A 26,779-nucleotide genomic window follows, 5' to 3' on the forward strand; every position below is an offset into this window, starting at 1 on the left:
TTGGATTTGACCTCTCCACTTTAAGTCATTTCAAAGATCACCTTCTTAAATAGTAACTACATTAATGACATTGTTACAATCCAAGAACCATCTTTAAGTATTTCTTTATATAAGAAAAAACAAATATAATCTACTACTTTTAAGTTTTCACCTTATAAAATATTCTTACATTATTATTTTTGTGAATTCTTAGTATGATGTGTATTGTAACCTTTTGCAATTGTAGTAACATTTTAACATCTCATTAGAATAGTACTTATGATATTTAGATTGTAACTTTTTTTTATTAATAGCAGTCATTTTCAAACTAGCCTGTATAAGGCGATGCATATATGAGTCAACTCATATATGAATTAGGTCCGTAGCCATACAAAATGAAACTATACCTACCTTAGATATTTTCAAAAAATTAATAAATTTTAAAAAATACTTCACAATAATATTTCAAAAAAAAAAAAGGGATGGCTCCACAATGCAACTAGCCTCTTATAGGAGAGATATTAGGTTTGAGTGATTATTAGCTCCAAGAAAAACCGCATTAAAAAATATATATATTTCATAAAATAACTTTACTATAAATAAATACATTATTGAAAATAAAATTTTCATAAAATACTAAACACAATACGAACATGTTATATATTTTTAGAATGTAAATTATAAGTTAAATGATGTGTTGAACAGAAGACAACAATACTTCAACAACTCCATTAACAAATATGAAATGAATTTTTACCGTTGATTGTGAAAATGCATTTCGTGGAGAGTGGGTTTGAATAATTGCATTTCCAATAATTAAAAAAAAAATAAAGATTTTGTGGGAAAAAGCAAAAGATTATGCTGTGATAGTTGCCTGTCTTGGAAGTTATGGAAGACTGAGCATTCAGAATAGTTGTCAGTAGATGATTGAATGATTATATATTGAAAAAAATTGCCCCTGTTACTGTTCAAAGGCACAAAGAATTTCTTTGCCGACATTTTGTTTTACAATCTTTAACCCTTACTTGGAATAGTTCAGGTATGAGTTTTCTACAGTCTGAAATAGTGTGTGCAAATTGTAATTTAAATTGTGTAATTTTTTAATTTGGCGTTGGAAATCACACACAGTAATTGGAATGCAAAAAATAGCCTTGTTTGAAAGTTGAAGCTGTGAATGGTCTGTGTCAGGATTAACATGAAAGGAAGGCAGCAAGCTTATCAAGTTTGTTTTCAGTGCAAATTTGTAAGGTTTATTTTAGGATCCAAATGTTTGGTAATTTCTTTTCGAATGCTTTCCGCTATGCTGTGATGGTTGCCCATCTTGGAATATGTGGAAGATTGAGCATTCAGAACAGATGTCAGTAAATGATTGAGTGATCTTTATTGAAAAAAAGTTGTACCTTCAATCATTTTCTTTACTGTTACGGTTTAATGGCACAAAGAATTTCTTCGCCGACAATTTTTTTACAATCTTTAACCCTTGGAATAATCTTAATTTAGTTTTGAGTTTTCTACAGTCTGTAATAGTGTGTGCAAATTTTAATTTTAATTTAAATTATGCAAATAGTTGGAAATCACACTAAGTAATTGGAATGCAGATGTGGCCTTGTTTGAAAGTTGAACCTGTGACTGGTCTGTGTTGGGATTAACATGAAAGGAAGGCAGCAAGCTTACCAAGTTGTTTTTCACAGTGCAAATTTGTAAGGTTTATTTTAGGATTCAAATGTGTAGTAACTTCTTTTCGAATGCTTTGAGCCTCATCAATATATAGTCTATTGAATTAAAAGCTCGGTGCTCAACAGCATTCTTGCTCCTGCGTTTGCTGCCGATCATCTTCATGCCGAAAACCCTGCATAATTATAAAGGATGCAACACTTACCAAGACCACCGCAAAGACAGAAGGCAGGAATTGCAGGTCATTAAATTGCAAGTGGAGAAGAAGATGCAATGCCAAATTTAGAGAGTAAATTCTCCACCATATAATTAGTGTTGAACTGCATGTTTATGGCATTTTCTGTCTGTGATTGATATTGGTACTGTAAGGCGTCTTTTTATCTTCTATGCTTTCAGTAACTGTTATCTTTTTGGATATCTAATTGCTCAAATTGTTTGTCTTGAATTTATTTAGTAGTCTGTATTTAATTGAATTTGTTAAACGGCACTATTGTCAGAGATCTGCAACCATGCAAGACTCGGACTGGTAGGTAGTATTCTCTCCTCGATCTATTCGACTAATATGAACAAGTCATTTTCTCTATCGAAATACACATGATGAAGAATCCTACTACTCTCAAATGTAGACCCTCAAAGACTGATTTCTTCCACTTATCTAAGTCAGATAGCCCAAGAACAAGTTGGAATAACATGGCACGATGAATTGAAATTTGACTAAATAGCCCCTTTGGCAAGGAAAAAGCCCTATGCCATTCGAGTTTTTTTATCTTCTATTTATGTAGGAATGAAAGATCGAATTCTTGTAGTATACTTTCAACGACATCGTGCAAAGACCAAAACTCCCGACTGTATAAGAGAATCTTACGCAGTCATGTAATTTAAATTGCAAAATATCTCCTCTTAAAATTGGATCACATAGGTTTTCAAAAAATTCTTTACGGTTTTCATTCCATTTTTTATTTTATTCCAAATACTACTACTTACATTTAAGAAGATTACACATTCTAAAGATAATTACTGATTTTCTTTTCTACTCTACTGAGAATTTGTGATTTGTATCGTGTGCTTTGCAATTTCTGTTGTTCGAGTGTTATGAACTCTATTTAGCAATCGTATGCTCCCTCTATCAGAATCATCCTCATTTTTGGTAGTTTGGTTTTTGTTGACCCTTTATTCGATTTTCCGATGCCATGCCAAGAGTCCCTCATGAATATGATCCTCACAAATTGCCCTTTTGTTTTTGGTGACCATCTGAGAAGAGAAGAAACACAAATTCACAACATCTCCAAAAGTCAGTATTGTTATTAGGAATATATAGCAATTTACAAATTAGGAACCCAAATAGTTTGATTCTGAGTCATGCAAGCAGAGAACAAGCAAAATGCATAAATATTTCCATCTCCAAAATTTACAAATGACCTAGAAATTTATTGTAATTTTGGAGTCAATTTGTCCAAGGCAGGCAGACTCTGAATCACATGTCTGACCAGGGCATAAAGTGGTAATGTAATGTAGCTGCAAAGGAATTGAATAATAACCCTGCACAGCATCAGGTAGCAACGTGCATACTCGTAACTTATACATGATGTCCAAGTCAAATTTCCAAGTGACTTATATTACCTATAAATCAATCTAAACAAGAAATCTAATAATCGGTTCCTAACTCATTTTCCATTAGATGATTATCATCACTCCAGAGCACAAACAAAACAACACTCCACTATTGTTCTCAGATTTTTTACAGTGAAACATATACAATCAAGAGAAGCCTTTCCTGTTTTCAGGTGTGGGGTTTACAGCCATGGTCAGAGCCTTTCTTATAATTTTCAATTTTGTCTATTTCACAAGATAGATTCAAAACAGTAATTGTTTTGTCCCTTAGACTTGGTAAATTGAGTTTAATTACTTTTCTTTAATGGACTGTATCTCAATTTTTTTCTGGGCAATTTTTTTCTAGACTTCAGGGACGGTGGGCAGCCAGTGGGTGTATAGCTATATAAACAAAATATGTGAATCTTAATGTCTTCATCTTATCTTGAGTGGATTTTGACAAAGACTTTCTATTAGACTTTGTAGGATTATCTTTGCACCGTCTAATGTCTCAATATCAGCCATGCTGTAAACAATTTGAGCGAAATCTCACATTGTTTTCTGCAATTGTGTTTTCAAATATGATAAAACCTATTGTCATCCATCATCTCAAAATAGAGTACCAGGATCCAGCATTATTCATCAAATTAGAAAATTAGATATACCAATGCCAGCCAAATTTTGGATTGGTCATTTTCATAATACGAGTCACAAGTTTCAATATGTTCCCAGGTGATTCACTAGAGAATAGAATTTGACTAAGAAGGTCACAACAAGTTGCAGTGCCAACGTGTATGCGTGAAAGCCAAAGCATTTCACTAAGATCATTGTATTTACTTTCTAAATCATTTGATTGTAACCATAGTAACATTACTCGGAATGGGAATTAAGTCTGCAAACCAATATTAAATTATTAATTGATAGAATTCAGTTATTCAAGATTTAACCCAGTCCAGCCCAAAACAATTTAATTCTTTATTTTTGAAAACCTGACCAGGGATTTGATTGTGGGGTCAGGAGACATAGCTTTCAATATAGGCTGGGGTTGAGGGGCCGAGCGCCTGTCACCAAGCACAAATTGCCTTCAAAGTCACAAAGATCATGAACATGCAATGTTTTTTTGTTCTTTCAAATTTTTTTAATGTTAAAGTGACTATTTTGTTAATAGTCTGCTGGGGTTTCCTCTTCCTTTCTTCCTCTTTTCACGATTACAATAGAGCTGGCACTTTTTGAAGGTGGGAGTCCAAGGGCCCCTTTTAGGTTCAGGGTTAGTGCAAGTAAATTTTTTAAACATTTGGGGGATTTCTTGCTCCTCTGGATGGTTGAGGGACATCTGCATATTCGCCAATTATCCAAGGGATGGTAGGACATCCCTGCATCTTCAAAGTTGTCTTAGGGGTGGCCTCCATGGGGATGCCTCACAATAGAGCGTTTTATCTCTGTTATGCCATCCTTAGGAATCCAGAGGATGTGTCTCCATGGAACACAGTTTAACTTAATGTTATTTTTATTTTTTAATTTGAAATAGAACAATAGATAACACGGTTTTCTATACGAAGAGCAGGAGTTATTACAAATCCAAAGAGTTAAAGGGTTGATGAGATTCTGTGAATGACATGGCATTCAGGTTGCTTCAAGATAACATATTATTCCAATCATGATGAGGAAATTTGTTCAGGTGTACCCGATTACGATCTTTGGAACATATATATATATCTCTTATCATAACTCAGGAGTCAAATTTGTAAGTTGTCTGTACATTCCATCCAAAGTAAAAATAAAATTAAAATCCATAATATGGATTGAGTTGACTAATTTCAATTAAAGAACACAATGCATTTTAAAGCATTGTCAAGGTAAACATCCTTCAAAATGCGAATTGAGATGAACATTGATAACATCCTGGGTGTGGAAAATGTTTGTAATTCATCACTATAAAAAAACTGGCCACAATTTCGGTTCTTTCAATGGTCCTGACTGTTTGGTTGGAATTGGGTGCCACAAACTGATCTAAATATTCTTTCAGGACAATGTGATTTGTTACAAATCTATTGGCCCACCAACATCAAATTATGTAAATTTATCCATTCTTCTAGTGAGTTCTTTGGTAAATCAATACATTCACATGCCCAACCAGGTTTCTTTTAAATTAATTTTAGTGTGGGATCTATTAGAGCCTATGCCCGTGAAAAGCCAAACAATAAAAATTTACCAAAATATACAAAGAAACAAAAGACCATCCAGTGGAACCTGGCAAACGTTTTTCATACATAACATAATTAATACTTTTCATTAGCAAACAGCGCCTCTATCTGCCACTCCGTTATCGTTGTTAAGAGGGAATATTGGCTAATACCATGATTAACCAAACTATTTGCTACAGAATTGATTTCCCTAAAGCAATGATTAAAGGAGTTGTCTTTGGGCTCCTATGTATTATATTTATCTCAACTATCTAGTTACGAAGATTCGAATTCTTAAATGGAAATTTTCTTTTCGTACTCATTTATAATGAGCTGTCCATCACAAATTTCCCTTCATTTGATCAAGTACTGCCCTTGCTCCTACTGACGTAAGGTTCCTCTTATCTAACCCATCAAATTTAGCTGGGTTAGGTTGGGCCCAACAATTCAGCGAAGATTACAATCTTTAATGGAATTTCTCTTAAATCAATTTATGATAACTTGAGAATCTCCTTCCACTTCTAAGACTCCACACCATATAAAACTTGGTCATTTTCAATCCGACGGCTGAAGCTTTCGTTTTACTATTTGTTTTGTTCCTTAAGAAGAATGAGACCCTAATTACAAATTTCTAATGTTTCATGAGGATACAACCCTCTCAAAGAAGACTTTATTTTTTGAGATGAGGATGTCTTTGGACTTAAGATAGCTAGGAAACATTATTAAGTTTTAAAATTATGGTTCCACTTTTTAGAACAAAATCTCACTCACAATGTTAAGATTGTTGTCATGCAAGTAAAATCAGTTCTTCAATAAATCGTGGAGGGTTGAAGGCCAATTCTATGAGAGTGAGTTCCATCTCCTATTTTTAAAGCTCAACTTAGCTTGGGAGGGTGTTCTCATGGGTGTACCTCAATAGGTATTAAAATCACATGAAATGAACAATTAAAACAATCAATAACCTAACCCAATCTATTGACTTGACTCCAAAGCTTGTAACTAAACCAAGTACAAGTAGTTATCTCAAAACCCCTATATAACTAATAAAAATGTGCAAGCACAACCGACATGAGATGGATTCATTTGAATAACTGTCTTGAAGATAAATTGCCCGTCATAATACACGGTCATGAATGCACAAAACTACTAATCCTACACTATTATTTTATGTTTTGATTTAAATATGAGATTGGTGTGTGGTTCTAGATCGATGCCTATTTATTAAACAACAAAAATCATTCATAAAAAAAGAGAACAAACTAGAGTCAAAGATCATGGAGCTATGTATTTGCATAAAACAAAGATTGTAAAAGTTATAACAAATCATAGTCAATCCATACAAAATTACTTACATACATATCAAATATGAGAAAGATAATTACAAATCTTACAATATTTTTAAAATGCTATTACACTAATTTAAGTCATGTCAACAAATGTGACGAAGGAAAATCCTTAACTACAACTGAAAAACTTTCTTAGATATATGCAAACTGTCTTGGAGATATTTTGCATCAAAATCCACTTACAATGTCAATTTTCTTCCATCCTCATGGATATGTAACCAACCCAAGAGAATTGGACTAACATCTATGGTTGCCCTACATCACACTAACAAATCTCTAGCATTTGAAGAACCACCACCAAACCAACCTCCATTGAAAATAATCAAAAATCACGATTTAACACTTGGAAGCCATCAAACCCTAATTGTTGCATTGTAGCACCCAAGAGATCAACAATCAAGGACCAATCTCGCCCAAAATGGGTAGGGGAAGAGCACCAATTACCGTTCATGTTCCAATAATCGTTCACCCCTTGCACACCCAACCCCTCAATTACTAACTTTAAAAAAAACAAAAAACAAATAACTAAAAGTCCATTAATAAATTACACATGTACCAATAGCCATTCATTTTTTAGCATTTTTGAAACATAATTGGCCCATTTGTGTACCTTTATTGGTACCCATAGTGCATGACTACTGGGGCATTTATGCATAAGTATTGGTAATTTTAAGTGCATGGTTATTGGGGCATCTTTAAGAAAGTATCAGACAACACTTTAAAATGTGTATTTCTTGACCCTTGTGCGCATAACGGATCCCACAACATGCATCATTACTACCCAAAATCCAAAACAATAGCTATAAGTAGTTAAGTTGCATGCAAAGACAACAAAAAAAATTTGTCAAAATCCAATGTACCATTTAGAATTTGTGGGTGCACGAAGTTAGCTATAATGGCTATTGGTATGCTTCCCCTATTCCAAATCAAACAATGACAACAACATTGAATTTTGTTGGTGAGCAATCTTTAATGTTAATGTTGATAGTTGGGTAGTAAACATTGGGCATTTAACTTTGTTGTTCAAACTTATCATAAAAAAGGTGACTCATGCTCCATAGGTCCTTTGTAGCCTTTAAAATAATTGCCTTATACATTATTTGACCTTTGGATGATTAGGAATTAATATAAAATCCAAAGGCACAATATCAAGCAAGATGGTCCATTTAGAAATTCTCAAATGGGTCACAAGCGATCAAGAAAAACACATGAAAATGAAGGGACTTGAGAAAAAAAAAAGGGGGGCAAAAAGGATTTGAGTCACAATGTTTCCACTACTACCACAAGGCAAGAGATGTCCTTCAAACATGCCTTAAAGATGGGGATGTCTTGAGGACATCTCCTGTCTTGGGGACATTGGGGAGACTTCTATACATCCTTGGGACTTCAAGAAAATTTCCATGCACCTTCTCACATGTGCATCGATGAGGTTGATAACCATCCCCATGCATCAACCACCTACAAAAAGAAACTTTACATTTTTATTGATGTTTGTGCCCCAACCCTAACCCTAAAAGTTTATGAGCCTCACCCACACCCTAAGTACTCCAAAGAAATTTATAAATACACCTTACTCTCTCACTCAAAATCATTATCAAAGCTTGGAAGCATTGAGCAAGGTTGTAAGAGTAAGAGCATTAACAAGTGGAAGAGCAATATCAAGAGGACGAACAAGTGCAAAAAGCATAGTCATAAATTAATGAAATTGGCATGCACAATGAAGGTCAATATTTTGTCAAAGGCTTTAATTTGGGATTGCCCCTAGACCCTACTAGGGTTGTTGCCCCCAAAAATGACCAATCACTATGCTCTCACCCTCCCTATTAAATCAAGGTCCTTGGTCCACTCACCCCCTTGTCTCCAAAACCCATCTCCCTATTCCCCCATTTCAAGACTCCATGGAATATAGAAAATTTCCCTTCATATAATCAAAGCACTACCCTTGCTCCCATTGGCCTAAGGTTACCCCCAATCGACCTATCAAAATTTAGCTTCGACTAATAGGTGGGTCATCCAATATATAGCCATTTTTAATCCTTTGATAAGACTTAAGATTTTTTTTTATTGTTTAAATTGTTACCCAAGAAGAATGTGTAACAATACATTCTCCTAACAATAGTACGATAATATTTTATATCGTATATTTTTCTAGTTTCACTTGAAGATGAACTAAATAATTGTTTTCATATTTTGACTACGAACATTTTGATTGAATGGAATAAGATTTCCTTGAAATATTTGGGTTGTGTCATTCCTATACACTTCATTTTGTCAATCTTTCTTGCATTGTATTCCCAAGCCTAACATTATTATCATAGCAAGGTTGAAGGAGGAAGATAAAGAAGATAGTTATGGATGGCTATGAAAGTAGATCATGAAGAGTTTGCATTCTGGATTGTTGCTTGCATACATGTATGTGATTTCTACATAATTGGCCACACTAAATCTACAACTAGCAAATGTCCACTTGCAAGTGTAATTCATTAAAGCTATATATAATTCAATTGGTGTCATTGGGATTTTTAAATCTAAATATGGTCCAAGTATCATTTGTAATGTTTCTAGGTTTTAATCCTTTTCCTTCATCAATCTCAAACATATATAAATAGATTAAATCATCACTTTATCAACCAAAATGACATAACCAAACATTTTTTTGCTTATTACAATTACAATCAATTTGAAATTCAATCACCTAGTTGCCTAGCTAATAACAATAACTATTTCTTAATTAAATTCCAATCTAAGGAAAAATAGTATTTATGGACCTAAACAATAAGGTGTGTTTAGAAGATTTCTATTGTGAGAAAATTAAAAAATTTAAGTATCAGCCAGTATGGCCTAGTCAAATAACAAGCCTCTAAAACCCGTGGCTCCCTTAATCTAATTTACAAATCATTTTCTATGGTGGCAACTAGTGAGTTGAGAGAGATTGTTGTCTTTGGATGTTTGAAAACTCTTCTATTCAATATTCACCCCATATTTGAGGCATGGTACCCACAAATGTCACCAACTAGCTACATGGTGATATCTACAAATGCATGGGAATGATCTTGGACATCCCCCATCCAATAGACACAACAACATTTCTTGCAAATGTGTAGAAAGGATTTACCAGTTCTTCTTATCACTAGATTGGGTGGATTAGTCACTGTTAGTACCACTCAATGCTTAGATTTGGTTTTGGGCGTTTGGGTTATATTAACTATTTCACTTTGTTAATGACATAGGTCTTAGTACTTCACTATTCACTCACCTGACTAGTTTCTCTACTTCGCCTAGGGTTAGTTTTTGTTTAGATATAAATGTGGAATGAGATGCCTCTAATATGGAGCACCTAGCTAACCTTATCAAAATTTGAATTTACTCATTCCTTGCATAGTTTTGGAAAGGTAGTTGCCAATTGCTCCTTGCCAATAATTAATATGGACCAATGTTTAAGCTAGGTGGAATTATGGCACCTTTGCAAGTTGGCAACAATTCCTTCAATTCATTGAAATGAATCACAATAGTATGACAAACCTACAAAGAATTCAAAATGTTTATTCAGCATGGTTGCAACCCTTGATGTAGGATTACATAGTGAAGTAGGGTTTTTGTCCCACATCAACTCTTGCCTCCAAGGGGTTTCATCCTCTTTGGTCGGTTACTTAAAACTCAATTAAAATTAATCTCAATAAATTTAATCTTGCATATCTCCAAATGGCTATGAAAAAAACTTTTATACTTGACAGAGGAAATAGGTCCAAGGCCTCAATTTGGACACTATAATTTGAAATTTAAAAATTTTCACTTATTTTTTTTTTTTTTTTTAAATTTTGGTAAGTAATAAGTTTTTGTATTGATATGAAATAGCAAAAATTACATTGTTTAAAAAATCAATAGTCCAGAAATCTTATACAACAAACAACCCATCAAAATCACCAGAAAACACTGCAAAATTCAGAATGGTAGTTCGAACCAATCTAACGGGTATATTTCTACCCAACAGTTATCAAAACAAAATAAGCTAAGCCACTATCACCACCTAAGACACTACAAAGCTAACCAAGAGCTAAAAACTAAACCACTAACTATTATTTGGATCCTCCTCATTGAAAATGGCCAGAATTAGCATCACCTCCTTTGTATGCGCCCTTGGTTGCAATTCACGACCTGTGTCCACCCTTGCCAATACATCTGTCGCGTTGAGAGCCTCTTCCACTCACATCAGCCCTGCAAAGGTCTTAAAAGCTTCTCAGCCACACCATGTTGATGCTCTGCACCTCTCTTTTACTTCATCCTCCGGCCAACGTACAAAGGGTATGGGGTTCCCAGGTTCCACCATTCCTTTAGAAATATCAATGCCAACCCCCAGGACAGCCCATTCAAGAACTGACTCCAGACCACCCGGATACTCCTCTGCGATGAGATCCTTCAACACCCGACGAACCTTATCAACAACATCTTCAAATTCTAGACCCCATGTGTCCATTAGCGAGTAGATTTCCATATTAGTCTAATATCGGTGGCTAATATGCACAATATCCACCCCCAACATTAATTTAACTTCCTCCTGCAACCTCTCATCCTTGTGGAGGAAAAGACCCTATATATGCCTATTCGACACCTTGCCCACAAATGGCACTATTTTCTTCTCTGTTTTAAAAGTGAAATAAGCTTCCATAATCAATCATGCTGCAGTGTCGTCACCTCCGAGTTTGAAAACCAACTCTTTGCAAGTAAGTTTTAGAAAACTGCTATGGCACAATGATAAAGATATCCACCAAATAAACCTTATACCAATCTGAACCTCATTCATTCCACTCGATGCTAGACGTGTGCTAGATAGCCTTCAATGCTGCCAAAAACCTATTTCATCACTACACTTCCATAAATGTTCTGACGATGCATATCTTTTCAACTAGTCTACATGTTCCGACATTAACTACACCTTAAGATCGTGTCAATTACCATGTCCTTCATCTACTGCTTCGATCATCCAAAATTCTTGGGGTTGCCATATACACTGTGTCTTCGCCCATGTCATCATTCAAGAGATTATGAATATCTTCCAATTGATATTAGTGTACATTCTCAAACAGGCTAGCCCATTTAGACAGAACACTCGTTTCTCTGTTTCCTTCTCTGGGCACATGGGAAATTTTGAAGTCATTAAAACACTTCAAACCATACTTGATTTTCTGAACAAACTTGTATAACGTCTAGGCCTGCATTTCCCCCTTAATGATTGCATTGATAATAATCAATGAGTCACCCTCCAAGTGTAGTTTCTTAAAATTGAGTTTTAATCCCCACTTTACTGTCAAGAGTGCTGCTTGCACCTTAGCCTCATTGTTTGTGCCCCTCTCCAATCGTTTGGCACCCCATCCAACAATGATACCCTTCCAATCCCGAAACACCACCTCTACACCAGACTCGCCCGAATTACCTTTGAATACCCCATCAAAGTTTGCCTTAATCCACCCTTTCTCCGGTGGAGTCCATTTTTCATTCAACTACTCATGAGAATTTCCAAGCGATGGATCATCCTGCCTAGGCCCATGAACGAGATTGAATTTAATTCTTGGCCAACAACTTTGAATGCATGAGTCTTCCTTTGATAATACAACATCTTTCACAATTAACCGGGATGTTATTGCTCCCACAACTTATTCAATCAATGTGTCAATTTTGGCCATGATCCTCTTGAGTGACTCCCCTTTGTCCTGAAATATTCTTCTATTTCTCTCTTTCCAAATCTCCCACACTATCATTGTTGGACTAATTTTCCACACACAAGAAAAGACAGACTTTTTACACTTATATGAACAACACAAAAAGACATCATTTAGCATCCCAGGAAGAGGGCCATGCCAAGCCAATTTTCCTTGCACCATCCTCCAATAAGCAAAGGCAAATTCACACTTCAACAGAAGGTGGTCTACCTCTTCTTCATCCTTTCCACACATTATGCATTTCGTTGGTCCTACCATCCCTAACCATCTCCTCCTTTCTCCAGTTAAAATTTTGCCTCTTATCGCAAGCCAAGCAAAAGTACCTGCCTTAGGGAGACATTCTTTCCCCCAGCATAAACCTGTTGGCCACTGTTCCCTTGCTTCCCTGTTGTCTAAAAGTTGATAACCAAATTTTACCGAATAATTACCATGTTGCGCACCACACCATTTTACTACATCTTTTCCACTAGAAATAAATATTTTTTTGTTTCTAAAAATATCCTCCATAACTCTGATATGATCAGGGTTTTGCAATACCTCTCTTACAGATTTCCAACCCCATTCAATCCTCCCATCAACTCTTTTGGGTTCCAAATAATCCCTCACTTTGGAACCCCAAGCTTCCTCCATCAATCTTCTAACCATCATCACATTCTCATTACTATTTAAAACCTACTGACCATCCCATGAATCTAACCAAAAATGAGCATTCCCGCCATCACCAAATGGAATGATTAGTAATTACCTTCCTGCATGAAAAAATGAAGTTCCATATTGCTGACCCACACGAAGGATTTGCAACTACAAAAATTCTCCAATCATCCGACTGGTCCAAATACTTAGCCCGCAAGATTTGAACCCAAAGTTGCTGAGGATTTTTGTATATAGCCCATACTAACTTTTCTCTCATTGCCTCATTCATTTTCTACCAATTGCGTAGCCCTGCCCCCCCTTGCTGCTTGGGTTTACAGATTTTTTCCCAAGCAAGCAACGAAATCTTATCCTCCTCCTGAGCGCCATTCCAAAAGAACTTTCTCACTTTTTGTTCAATCACCTCCAGCACCTTTTGGGGGACTTTTAAGCACATCATAGAGAAAAACGGGATTGCAGAGATCATCATTTTTAACATCAAGATACGACCCGTCGATGTCAACCATTACTCTTCCAACCATCCATCCTCTGAATGCAAGAGTATTAGATTCTTCCATATGGTAGACCTACTTGCCCCTCCAAAAAGAGGAATGCCCAAATATTTTCTTCATAGACTACCCACTTGCATCCCCATAATACTTGATATCTCCCTCTGCTTCCCTAAAGGGGTATTAAAGAAAAAAAAATCAGATTTTTGCTAGTTTATCTTTTGGCCAAACCATTTAGTGTATTTATCCAAAGTGCATCTCAAAACTCGTGCTTCTCTCAGAGTTGCCTCTCCAAATAAGACAGTATCATCAATAAATTGTAAGTGAGAAACAACCCTTACCCCCTGTGCAATTTTGACTCCCGTCCAAGTACCCTCATCTCGTTTCTTTGCAATCAATCTACCTAAAACTTCTGCCATAATAATGAACAGGAATGGTGATAAAGGATCGCCTTGTCTTAAACCTCTAGAAGCTTCAAAGAAATCTTGAGGGCTACCATTCACCAAGACAGATAACCGTGAAGTACACACACGAATTTTAACCCAAGCAATCCATTCACCACGGAAACCAAACTTTCGCAGAGTTGCAAACAAAAAATTCCAACATACCTTGTCATAAGCTTTTTGTATATCTAGTTTGACGAGCATTTTTACCATTCTTGCAACCCGAATCGAATGGATGGCCTCATGCACCACAATGATACCTTCAACAATAGACCTATTAGGTGCAAAGCCACTTTGCTCCTTTGAAATAATAAGCTTAAGCACCTCTTTCAACCTATTCACTATCACCTTGGATATGATTTTATAAATAGTATTGCATAGGGAGATTGGCAGAAAATCATCAAAGGATGCAATAGTTTTCTTTTTGGGGACAAGGGCTATAAAAGTGTTCTTAAAGTCCTTCAAAATAAAACCTCCAGCTCTAAATTCCTCCACTACTTGCAATATATCCATAGCAAACAAATCCCCAAAAAAATTAAAAAAGGTAGTGAGGAAGCCATCCAACCCCAGCGCTTTATCCCCCCCTAGTTCAAAAAGAGCCTTCTTCACTTCATCCATAGTTACATTTTTCCATCAAGCATTCATTCTACACATTTGAGATGCACTCAAGGATAACATCTATAAAGATCTCCTCTACCTCTCTATGAGGATTTTTCTCCATCAACAGTTGCTGAAAAAAGCCAATTGTTGCCTCCTAAATCTCCTTTTGATTGGATAGCACAACACCATCATAATTCTTACTAGTAAAAATATTATTACTCGATCTTCTTACCTTAACTGAGCTGTGAAAAAACTTGGTGTTTATGTCTCCCTCTTCAAGCCAAGTTTCCCTGGAATTCTGCCTCCAAAAAATATCTTCCCTCGCACCTCCTTGTACTCCTGGTTAAGTCTTCTCTCTTCCATAAAGTTTGATTCAGACATATCGTCTTGAACTACTTTATTATGCACACTTTCCAAATTTTTTTCAATAGCCAACTTCTCAGCACAAACATTTTTTAAATTCTCCCTTATTCCATTTCTTTAAAGATACTTTATTATGGAGACTTTCCAAAAAAAATTCAATAGCCAACTTCTCAGCAAAAACATTTTTGAAATTCTCCCTATTCCATTTCTTTAAAGACTCCTTTAAAAATTGTAGTTTCTTGTAAAAGACAAAAGCATGATTTTCAGTCCAAGTCAGAGAATTGCACCAAATATCCTCTATCAAATCTCGAAATCCTTCAGCCTTGAACCACATCATTTCAAATTTAAAATGGCATCGTACATGAGCAAAATCGTCTTGAATAAGGAGACAAATTGGATAGTGATCTGAACCATGGATTGGCAATATAGAGGCTTCAGTAATCCATAGTTTTGATACCCAGTTGCCTGCAAGAAAAAAACGGTCCAACATTTCAGCAATGTTGGAAAATCCAACTCTCCTATTAGTCCTTGTGAAATCCCCTGTCTTGAACTTTATTTCCACCAAACCACTTCCCATTGTAAAATCGTTCAAATCCTACTGCATTTCGCTGAAATGACAATTCCTTCCTTTGTTTTCCATAGGGGATAGAGTGGCATTAAAATCCCCTCCCATCACACAAAAATGGTCCTCCATGTTTGCTAAAATACTACTCAGTTGCTCTCAAGTTCTCCTTTTATCTATAGTGCTAATGGGCCCATACACATTAAATAAGTCAAAGTTACTTTGTAGAGCTTTTGAAAAAACTCGCACCCATGGCCAATGCTTCTCTTATCTCACTAGTTCAATATTCATAGTATCTTCGTTCCACATGATTCCCAAACCTCCAGATGCACCACAAGCCTCAAAAAAAGCACCTCTCCATTTATGAAAACACACATGAAAAGATTGTATATCTTCACCTTTCAACTTAGTTTCTTGTAAAATCACAACATCTGGTCGTACCTAATCAAGACATCTCTCGATCAGGCACCTTTTGTCAGGGGCATTGCAACCCCTGACATTGCATGAAAGGCACCTCACTGCCTCTGGGAAGAGTCATACACTCTTCCTGATCTAATTTTGGTTTGTCCTTTCGTTGTTCCTACCATCTCAAGCCTTTCCCTAATGGATTTAGCACCTCTGGATCACTTCTCTCCTATTTTTGGTTTGGAAATTTTTGAATTAGTCTAATTAAAAGATCTTTTGTCCATAAAGCTCATTCCTCCTGCAAACCAAGATTATCAATATTATTAATTTCATCCTACAACTCTTGCATATCTAAGCCTTCCTTTTCCGACAATTCCAAATCTCGCCTATCATCATCATCAAAGTTTAAAGTTCTTATGGGTGATATTTGTATATCTTTAAAGATTATATCATCTGAATCCTCCAAACCCTTGTCAACCTGTCCATCCCCCTCATCCAGACCTATCTTGGAACTATGGTGTGATAATCTTTAGCAGGAGGCTCATTAGGGTTTAAACCTCTATTTTGAATAACTCTACTTATAACTATATTCGTAGAAGATTCTCGAAGAATCTCTTCAAAGTGAATCCCTTCAATATGAGGTGTCAGATCATGAACCTCTTTTGTTGGTACCTCTTTGTTCATCCTTGTCATCTCAGCTGGGTCTTTAGGGATATCCTCTTCTCCTTCTAGATCCAATCTGGGCTCATCAAGCTCTGGATTATTTTTAGCAGCATCATTCAGACCTTCAGTATCTCATTAAGTAAGTGAGTCTCTAAGAGTTTTTCTCTTCTTCTAAAGTGGGTTCATGCCCCCTATATTCGAGGTCAATCTCCATGCCATTGGTTTCCTTGTCTACATTATTTCTACCTTCAGACAAGACATTATTACCATCATTAGTAGTCGTAACCTTGTTTTCAATCAATTTTATTAGCAAATCTTGAAGTTTGTTCTGACATTGATTCTTCCCTTTCTCATTACTCTGACATTCTGTGTTTGAATGCTCTTTCTTCTTACATAAAGCACATACATCAATCAAGTCTTCAACTTCAATAGGTTGCCTCCACACTCCACCCGTCTTTAGTTCTACAAATTGCGGAAGAGGGTGTATGGCTTGCCATTGAACTCAAATCCTAGCATACATATGGTATTCATTAACCTCCAATGCTTCATCAGCCTATAGAAAACATCCAAGCTTGTCACCTGTCAACTTAAGTGTTTCAGTATCCTAATATTCATGAGCAAATTATAAAGGTGTATCCATAAGGGAACTAGATCAATCTCCTCCTTTTTGGGGTCAAAGTTCGGCCTCCAGTCCTTAATAAAAAACCCTTTTCTCCCCATAATAAATGGACCAATGTTTAAGATTCATTCCTTATCCTTCTCACTAGTACTTATTACTAGATAAAACCCATTTGGAAGGGTTTTTAGAACACAAGCCTCTCCCCAATTGGCGTCTACCCATGCCCTAACTTTAGAAAAAGTTGGCCAATCTCCATTCCACTTCATAAAAAAAGCTCTACTTTTTAAAGTTTAGGTAGAGACCTTCCATTCATAGTTATCTATAAGAATGGATACAACAGTTACAAACTCTAGACTTTGGCTTGCCTTATTAGTCTGATGTTCCGATCTATCCGGCTTTGGCCTCCAAAAATTATTTTCGATTGTTTTAAAGTCCACCCGAGGACTTGAGAGGATAGATGCAAAGCCCCATTTATTTCTTCCCCAATCTCTTTCTCTACGAATGAAACTCTTTATGTTTTTCACAGCATGAAAAAATCTAATTTTATTGTCCCTTCCATGCCCTAAACGGTGGTCGCCACTCCCTATTTTGATATCCCTCAATCCTGCGACCTTTGTAGTTCCATATATGCCTCTGTCATTCCTCTCTGTGAAACCCTAGTTCCGCCACGACCATTACTTCTTCCCAGTTTGAGACCTATGTTGTTGACTACTGCAAATCTATGATTGTTTTAAATTTATTATTATTATTATTATTTATGTTTTATATTTTAATAGTTATTAATTGTGGTGTTTAAAACCACTTTTTTTTTAAAATAGGGCATTATAGGCTAACCTGTCTTGGAAGGGACATGATAGTCCTCCCTTCATCAAATTTCTTTCCCTCATGCAATTTCAAACTTGGGTGCTCAAATATCTCCACTCCTTCCCATGTATCGTCCTTGAGTGGAAGATTATTCCATATCACCAAGTACTTTGGAACGACCATCTTTCTTAGTCTTTTCTCTCATGTCAATGATAGTTTCAAGCTCCAAAATAAATTTATCTTCATCATCAAGGGGATGGTAGCTCTAATGAAGGTGTGACCTACCCTAGGTTCTTCTTAAGGCATGACACATGAAGTTCCATCTTATATGAAAAATCACCAAGATTCCCTCTTATGAACTTTTAAGGTCCATAAATTTGTGGATTAATGTTTTTCGCACCACTTCCTTTAAAAGAAGAATATCTATATATAGGTTGTAACCTCAAGACTCCCACCTCAAAAAACTATGTCTAATTGGTGATGATTAGCATTCATGCTTTGCTATTGTTTGGACTCTTGTAAATCTCTTTGAGTGCATTCACCATATCTAATCTTTCTTGAATCAAATCTCTAGCCCCAAAAACTTTACTATTCAAAAGAAACAAATCCTTAAATGAAATTGCATCATAACCATAGAGTGCCTTGAAAGGAGCCATACTTATAGACATATGATGAGTAGAATTGTAGCAATACTCTCCAAAGTGGAATCACTTGACCCATAATGTTTGCTAACCCTATAACATAATTCCTCAAATATCCTTCTATCTATTTTTCATGATCTTCCCCATCTATTTGATAGTGGTAGCAAGTGCTTGGAGTCAATTCCACACTTGCCATTTGAAAGAGTTCTTACTAAAACAAGGTAATAAATTGTTGTCCCTATCACTCACATTGTTTCTTGGCAGCCCATTTAATATAAATGTCTCTCTAAAGGACAAATCAGTCATATGTAGAGCCTTGTGCTTTGAAGATATAACATAGAAATGAGCATGCTTAGTTTATTGAAAACTACAAAGATGCAACCCTTACCTTTCATTTTTTATAAATTTGTGATGAAATTTGTCATATTCTTGAAATCACCATCAAAATAAACTATTAATTAGAATAAAAAGGGGAATCACGAAACCTAATCTAAATAATGAATTTCAAACATGCATCAATGAAAGTACACATGCAAGTCAATCAAAACTATGAAATGAACAATTAAAAACAACCTATCGATCTTATACGTGTCGCTTGCATTGTCCTTCTCTTTCCCGCAAAATATTGGCTCTCAGAGTTGCATTATTAACTTACAATAAGATGACAAGAATTCAAAGATTGTGATTCCATTGAAAGGAGAGATTGATGTTGAATTTATAGATTTTGGAAGGAAGATTTGAATGGTTGAGATTCGTTTGCAAATTGATTCGATCAACGGTTGAGATTGATTGAGACAAAATTGATTGGAGATTATTGTGTGTGTGAAAAGTGGACCTGTATCTGTAAGCACAACACTTCAATCAAGTCATTACATGCATGGTTAGATAGATATAAATATGAATATGAAAACCATAACAAATCGACCCATTGCCTTCTAAAAGATGCGAGTATAAGATTGCTCTCAAATTATAAGCAATACCAGTGACTAGACAACACCAAGATGAAGGATTTTAATCTATATGAGCATGATGTTAATGCTAGATGGATGCAGGATTAATCTAACAAGATTTAAGCAATATTAAGCTAAATGATTTAATCAATATGAAATAATTAATATGCAACATCTAAATGAACCTAGAGCAAAAACAGTATAATAACAATATATTCTCTAGGATTTTTTTGAATGAGAGATGAGAGCCTGAATTTATAGAAAATTCATAAAGAAACCAATGGCTAAGATCAAATGATGATGAGCGATCAAGATTTTCCAAGAGGAAGCACAATCCAGGTGAATTGATGTGATTGGATGCTTTTCTCAATTTTAAAGGAAATTGAACTAAAATTAAGATAAAACTAATTTATTATCTATTTCATTCAATTTTGAGATTTAATTATTTTAATTGCTTTTTTTGAGATTATTTATCAATTTGTTTTTCAAGATTGTCTCCAATTGATTCTTTTTTGGTCAATTAATTCATTTCTTGATTTATTTCCATTTTTGAAGATTTGTGCTCATAATTTCCAATTCCTCTTTCTTGATTTGTTTCCTTTTTTGAAGATTTATGGCAAATTGATTTATTTAATTAAATTAATTCCTCTTTTTGATGATTTAATGGCAAATTGATTTATTTAATTAAATATGCTAGGATATTTAATAAAATAAATAAGATAATTGTTTTAAATGATTTACTTGGAATGATTTAATTAATTAAATAAATATTTAATCAATATTGGGTGATTAATTTTGTCATGTGACATTTGATGATTAAAGAATTAATTGTGTGCTCAAGATTTATTTGATTGCCTTTGGTTAGGACCTTGGTGACGTTGTCGAGATTAGGGGCTCATGGTTTAGATGACCATTTTTAGGGTATTACAATTATTACAATGAGAATTGGTTGCATAACTGAATTGATTGAGAGTTGAACACAGTTAAACAAAATTGATTGATTCGTTAACTAACCTGATTGATTAAAGTTAACTGATTTGATTGAGGAGATGACTAAATTGATGGATCTATTCCAAAAAGTTGATTGGAGAGTTAACTGAATTAACTGACCAATTGACATAATTTATAAACTAGACAGAAAAAGTTGATTGCAAGTTGAACTTAGAGTCAATGGCAGTTAGAATTTAGGCATGTGCTATAGGAATTTGGCATGAATTTGAATTAAATTTGAATTTAGCATTTCAAAAATGCAAAATACTGAGAAATAAAATTAATTTGAAATTAGAATTTGGGAGAATTTGAATTTTTGAAAATTTGAATTAATTAGAAAGGAATAAATTAAATAATTAAATAATTTGAAGAAATTATTTAATTATGGAAAATTAGAAATTTAATTTAATTAAAATAATAAAGATTATTTTAATTAAAGTAATTAAAGAGTAATTAATTAAATAATAAAATTATTTAATTAATTTTAAAAGAGGGAAGTTAAATGATTAAATGATTAGAAAGAAATTGAATAGTTAATTTGTGATGACAAGTGATGAAATATTAATTTAGAAGAAATGTGATTAGACTAATTAAATAATTAAAGAATGATTTAGTTAAAGAAGAATAATTAGCGATGTTAGTGATAGGACATTTTTAAGTCTCTACAAAATCCATAGAGATGCTCTCTCATTTTCTAGTTGGAATAGATAATGGCTACAAAAAACCAATTGGAAACATATTCTCTATTTATTTTTTTGACAAACCAAATACTCCTAACATGCCTCAAAAAATAATTCTTGAAAACCCCATGAAAATTATCTCTTGCCTACTTATATGTCTTGTAGTACCTTGGGTGACCAGCTAGTGGTGTGTCCTGACATTGCCCTTCAAAAATATCTTTCACCCTCGATTTTGGAACAAGATACACATAGACCTTATAAAGAATGAGCTTATCAACTACCTTGTACTTGTCATTTTGTAGCTCACCATCCAAAATATCAATAGAAAATGTGTTACTAACATATTTATCTATCATAGGAACCATCCAATCAATTGATATATCAACCATAGAACACAAATAACACTTCCTAGATAGTGCATCAACCACCACATTGTTCTTTCCTTTAACATAATGTCAAAATAATAGGCTTGTAGCTTATCAATTTTTTCTATCTATCATTCAAATCCTTCTAATTGAGGAAGAAATTCATTTTTTTATGATCTGTTTTCACCACAAACTTCCCACAAACAAAATATTGCCTAAACTTGACTAGTGCATGCATGATGGCTAATAGTTCATTGTCATAGATGGAGAAGCTCCTCTCTAACTCATTGAGCTTTCTACTCTCAAATACTATGGGGTGTTTGTTTTGCATCAAAACCTCTCTTAAATCATCACACTCTAAAATAAAAAGAAGAGAAAAATATGGAATATCCAAAATAGAACATGAACTCATTATCTCCTTGAGCTTGTCAAAATATATTTCTATTGAAATGCTCCAAGAGAAGGTCTTCTTCCTTGTCAAATATGTTAATGGGGTTGTAAGTTGTAAAAATCCTTTGACAAGCCTTGGTATTAACTACAAAGTCCCACAAACCCTCTCAAATGTGACATTCTTAGATCGAGGCTAATCACTTATTTCTTTGACCCTCTCTTCATCCACAATAACCCTTTGGACACTAATCGTATGTCCTAAATATTGTATCTTGGTCAAACCAAACTCACATTTGGATGCTTTGGTGTAGAATTAATGCAACTCTAGTATGCCAAGCACCTCATGTGTGTGCCTCAAGTGATCCTCCAATGTCTTTCTATAAATCAAAATGTCATCAAAGAAAACTAGCACAAATTTTACTTTGCTTGGAACTCATGATAATCACTTCAATACATATGCTTCATTACTCTTTAGTGATTTTTCATTATTAGATGAATTATGATTAATGGTTATAGTTCAATTTAAAAATAAAAATCCAACAAGATGGATATTTGTAACACTAAATTTTGGAATCATTTGAAAGCCATTAGATTAACTTAGAACAATGGTTGAGATTTGTTTGAAGAATTATCTATTTTGATGTTATGTGTGTGCAAGTTAATATTTTAATATTTTAAAATTTATCAATGGCCCTAATGAGGGAATTTAATAAAAATTTAGGTCAATATTATTTCTTACTAAATAATTATTATTATTATGAGTAGTAGTACATGTACTCGACACTTGTCTTGGAAGAAAGCAATAAAACCCCAAAAAATTGGAAAATACGAAAATATATTAACTTTTAATGTCCCATTTTTAATAATTTAACTTATAGACCCAATAGCACATTCCATATTCCCATGGGATTAGAGAATTAATAGGGAAATAATTTTAGTTTAATATTATTTTCAATATTTTTTACATTTTGTTGATATTGACATGGTGTGATGGTTAAGTTGTGTGAAGATTTTATTTATGTGTGCAAGGATTATCTATCTTTCTAATATATTCTTATGTTTGATTCCATATTGTTTGTTTTGGTTTTCTCACGATATGCTCTCACCTTGCCTTCATGAGATCTTGGTGATCACAAAGTAATTAAATTATATAGTAGCTTTCATTTCATTATAAAATTAATTTCAAAAATAAATGTTTGTGTGCTAGCAATGCATGCTTAATTTTTTGATGGACTTGTGTAAATATAGTTTTAGTTGTTGTGTATATTTTAGATTTTGACATGTTAATAATTGGGCATTAAACCAAAGAACATAAAGATCAAATCAAATTGATAAAAAAGGCTCCACGCTACTATCAAATGGTAAAACCCCCACATGATTGGAAATAGAAACCACAAAATTTGTAAATTCATCCAATCATCTATACCTCAAAGGTATCCAAACATCAGTAGAACTCAAGCTAACAACATATCCAACCTATTAACTACACTCACAAGCTCCATGAATAAAACCTACCCATGAAGAACATACACATCCAGGAACTCCTACTGCATGGGTAATATTAAATATAAAAAATAGGCAAATGAATTCTACCAACCAACACTTGCAACCAAGATGTGGCTAATAATCAAATCATGTAGCATCAATGAACAATCACAATGATCCACACATGCAACCAAAACCATTATAGCCTCTCACAAAATTATCTCCAAATTCTACCACACTAAACCATGCGAACATAAACCTCCATGAAGTAGCCATAAAACAAAGAGAGAAAACCTTATCACATAACATGTTCTACCAACATCTCGAAGTGCTAAGTTGTGTCAAGTCATACTTCACAACCCCAAATGAAAAAACACATCAATATGCAACTATTCGATCTCCAAGATCAAATAGAATATATGCATATCATATAGCCAACATCAAAGTAAGCCTCTCTAACCAAAGAAGATCAAGCTCAAATTCATTCCTAAAAATAAGAACAATCCTAGTAAAATCCTTATTAATAGATGACATCATAAACAAACTCATATGCACAAGGAGATAAAAACATGCCAAACACTACTCAAATGAACCACTAGGACTAGAAAGCATAGTTGAAGATCCATATCTATGAGAAGACAAAGCATAAAACATAGTGCATATGAAATACCTCTCATATGATTCTTCATTGAGTAGATCAAGAGTGGAGAATAAGATTGATCCTCTAGGATACACCAAGTCACAACAACTATCTCCAAGAACAATCAAGACTATAGGTCCATCATGAACTCGTCCATATCAAGGTGAAGTCTCCTTGAAGTTTTTTATGAAACCTCCAAAGAGTAATCATCTCAATAAATGCCTCATCCAAGTCTCCCATTATTCATGAGCACCTCCAACTAATCAATCCATGCTAAGCTCCAAATGTAATATTGCATTCTCATGAATCTGAAAATACAATGACCAATACACTTCATGTCGAAGAACTATCCAAACCATTTTCAAAGTTCTCCCTACACATTTCCAGAATCGAGACCATATCATGATATCATGATCTAATAGTATCATCCCAATTCTCTAATTTGAAATCAACACCACCAAAACCATCCTCTCAAATAATGATCACCTATCGAAATTGACAATTCATAAATTGACACCTCCACCAAGGACTACAAGGTTCCTCCATGACTAACCAAGATTTTAAAATATCCAATCACACGAACATAACCATCTCTTGTCAATGTAACTAAAAATGTCAAAGAACTCTCACCATAACCAAAAAGACCCAAGAGTTCCTCCATCACACCAACAACCACTACAAAAGACCATTATCACAAAGTGATGAATCCACATTACTACTAAATCTCCTATGGAACTATGATACCAATCTCTCAATAGCATCATGATAACCATCTCCTATGTGAAGATCACCCATGGTCAACACACACTCAACTGTAATATCAATAGCTCTAGAGTATAAGAGAACCAATATCTCCAACATAAAAAGATACAACCAACATGAAAACATCATTATAAAAATCTCCCACTAAAATGTGTAACTAAGTTATACAAGACATCGAGATAAATAGCATGCTACAACTCTCTATAACTAACTAACCAAGTACTCTAATCATCCATCCTCTCATCCCAATGCAACATACCAATGCACAAATGACCACAAACAAATCCATCCAACCACATTTGTAACAACATTGAAAAGACTTGTGGATATAAATAGTCCATGTCGAAGTCATGTCACTCCAACCAAATGGGCGGCCAACCCACACAACTACATAACTTGTAGATCCTTAATCAATGCAACATGCAAACTCACTATCACATTAGTAACTTACAAACTAAGATAAACTATACATCTCAAGACTCAAACATCAGATCAACTACAAATCTATTTTTTCATGAAAATCCACAATCAAGTACCATTTTCAAGCAACCAAACAAGCATCTAAGAGATAAGAACAACATTCTAACACTAAACCACACCACCACCTATCAATCACATGCATTATCATGTCATGTCAATGCTGAAATGCACATGAACATCCATGACAACATAATCATCGCCATTTTTATACCTATAATCAACTCTCACTGAACCAAGACTCCAAGTCTGATATGCATATCAATTGCGTTCTAAAACCATAAAACAACTTGTGTACATATCCTTATTAAATCCCAAGCCATGAAAAATACCTATAAACATATATCAAAAAAGACAAATTTTGATAATTAGTTGTACTATAATACTACCATATTATAAGTCTCATAAAAACATGCACTCCCTCAATTTTTTGCCTTCCAATTCATCTAGATGATCAAAAAATCACCTCACATCTCAAGCTCCTATAAGTGCCCTAACAAGTGCAAACCTTTCTCTACCCATTTTAGTGAAAATCCACATGCTCCAATATATAGTACTCTACAAATGCTCTCCATCACCTATTCAAAATCAAAAAACTAATTTTGTATGCGAAAGTTATGACCTATTTATTTTTCTAGAGAAATTTATAGCTTTGTGGCACCAAATTCTAACAAAATCTATAAACCAAACACGTACCATTGCATAACGCTCAAAGAGAATTTTTTTACTATTGAAAGTAAAAATAATCTAACAGTGTGAGCAAAAGTTGTGCCCCTCAAAAAAATAGCTCCATTACACTACGTGGGTAAGGTTTAGGTGTCTTATTCATATAGTTGATTTGTCATGGATGATGTCATCTCTAATATCAACTAACACCAACAAGTGCTACCTAGGTGGCAAGATGGCAAAAATAGTACTTGAGCTATTGGGGGTGATGAACTCCAAATGGATTTATATCTATCTAATGCATTTAATTTTAAAATTTCTCATTAGGGTTGGTTTAAATTCCCACACAATCATGGATTGGAGACTAGGGACCAAAGGTTTTGTCGACCTGGCATAGTCATTTGATGATCGACAAGAACTCACACTTTCATACATGGTAACCTATCGATATTGTTTGTTGTCACAAGGGTACAAGAGGTTTGCAAGCCCCCACAATTTTTTTTCAAAAGACCTTTTTAGTACAAGTTTTTTTATTTTAATTTTGCCTTGTAGATCTTGGCGATCATACAATCGAATTGGGAGGCGAATTTTTATTTATTTTTGTTATAGTGCCCAAATAGCCCAAATTTTATGTCAATCTTTATTT

General features: G+C 34.4%; 1 protein-coding gene and 1 long non-coding RNA gene across 3 annotated transcripts in view; one reads left to right on the plus strand and one right to left on the minus strand.

Annotated features, from left to right (window-relative positions):
- Positions 1-787: 787 nt before the first annotated feature.
- The window catches only part of LOC131050394 (uncharacterized), a 30,352-nt gene continuing 4,360 nt past the window's right edge, over positions 788-26,779 (plus strand). The window contains exons 1-4 of one of the 2 annotated variants that reach the window (XR_009106937.2): positions 788-1,018; positions 1,168-1,222; positions 1,578-1,679; positions 1,782-1,942. This is a non-coding gene — a long non-coding RNA (uncharacterized LOC131050394). The remainder of the gene's footprint in view (positions 1,019-1,167; positions 1,223-1,577; positions 1,680-1,781; positions 1,943-26,779) is intronic. The other variant, XR_009106938.2, reaches the window with a different exon arrangement.
- The window catches only part of LOC131050392 (MLO-like protein 1), a 106,276-nt gene continuing 82,024 nt past the window's right edge, over positions 2,528-26,779 (minus strand). Inside the window, exon 14 of the mRNA XM_057984552.2 lies at positions 2,528-2,904. Within this exon, the coding sequence (XP_057840535.1) occupies positions 2,757-2,904 (148 nt within the window). The 3' untranslated portion in view covers positions 2,528-2,756. The remainder of the gene's footprint in view (positions 2,905-26,779) is intronic.

Source organism: Cryptomeria japonica, chromosome 1 (genome assembly GCF_030272615.1).
Source record: "Cryptomeria japonica chromosome 1, Sugi_1.0, whole genome shotgun sequence".
Taxonomy (NCBI): domain Eukaryota; kingdom Viridiplantae; phylum Streptophyta; class Pinopsida; order Cupressales; family Cupressaceae; genus Cryptomeria; species Cryptomeria japonica.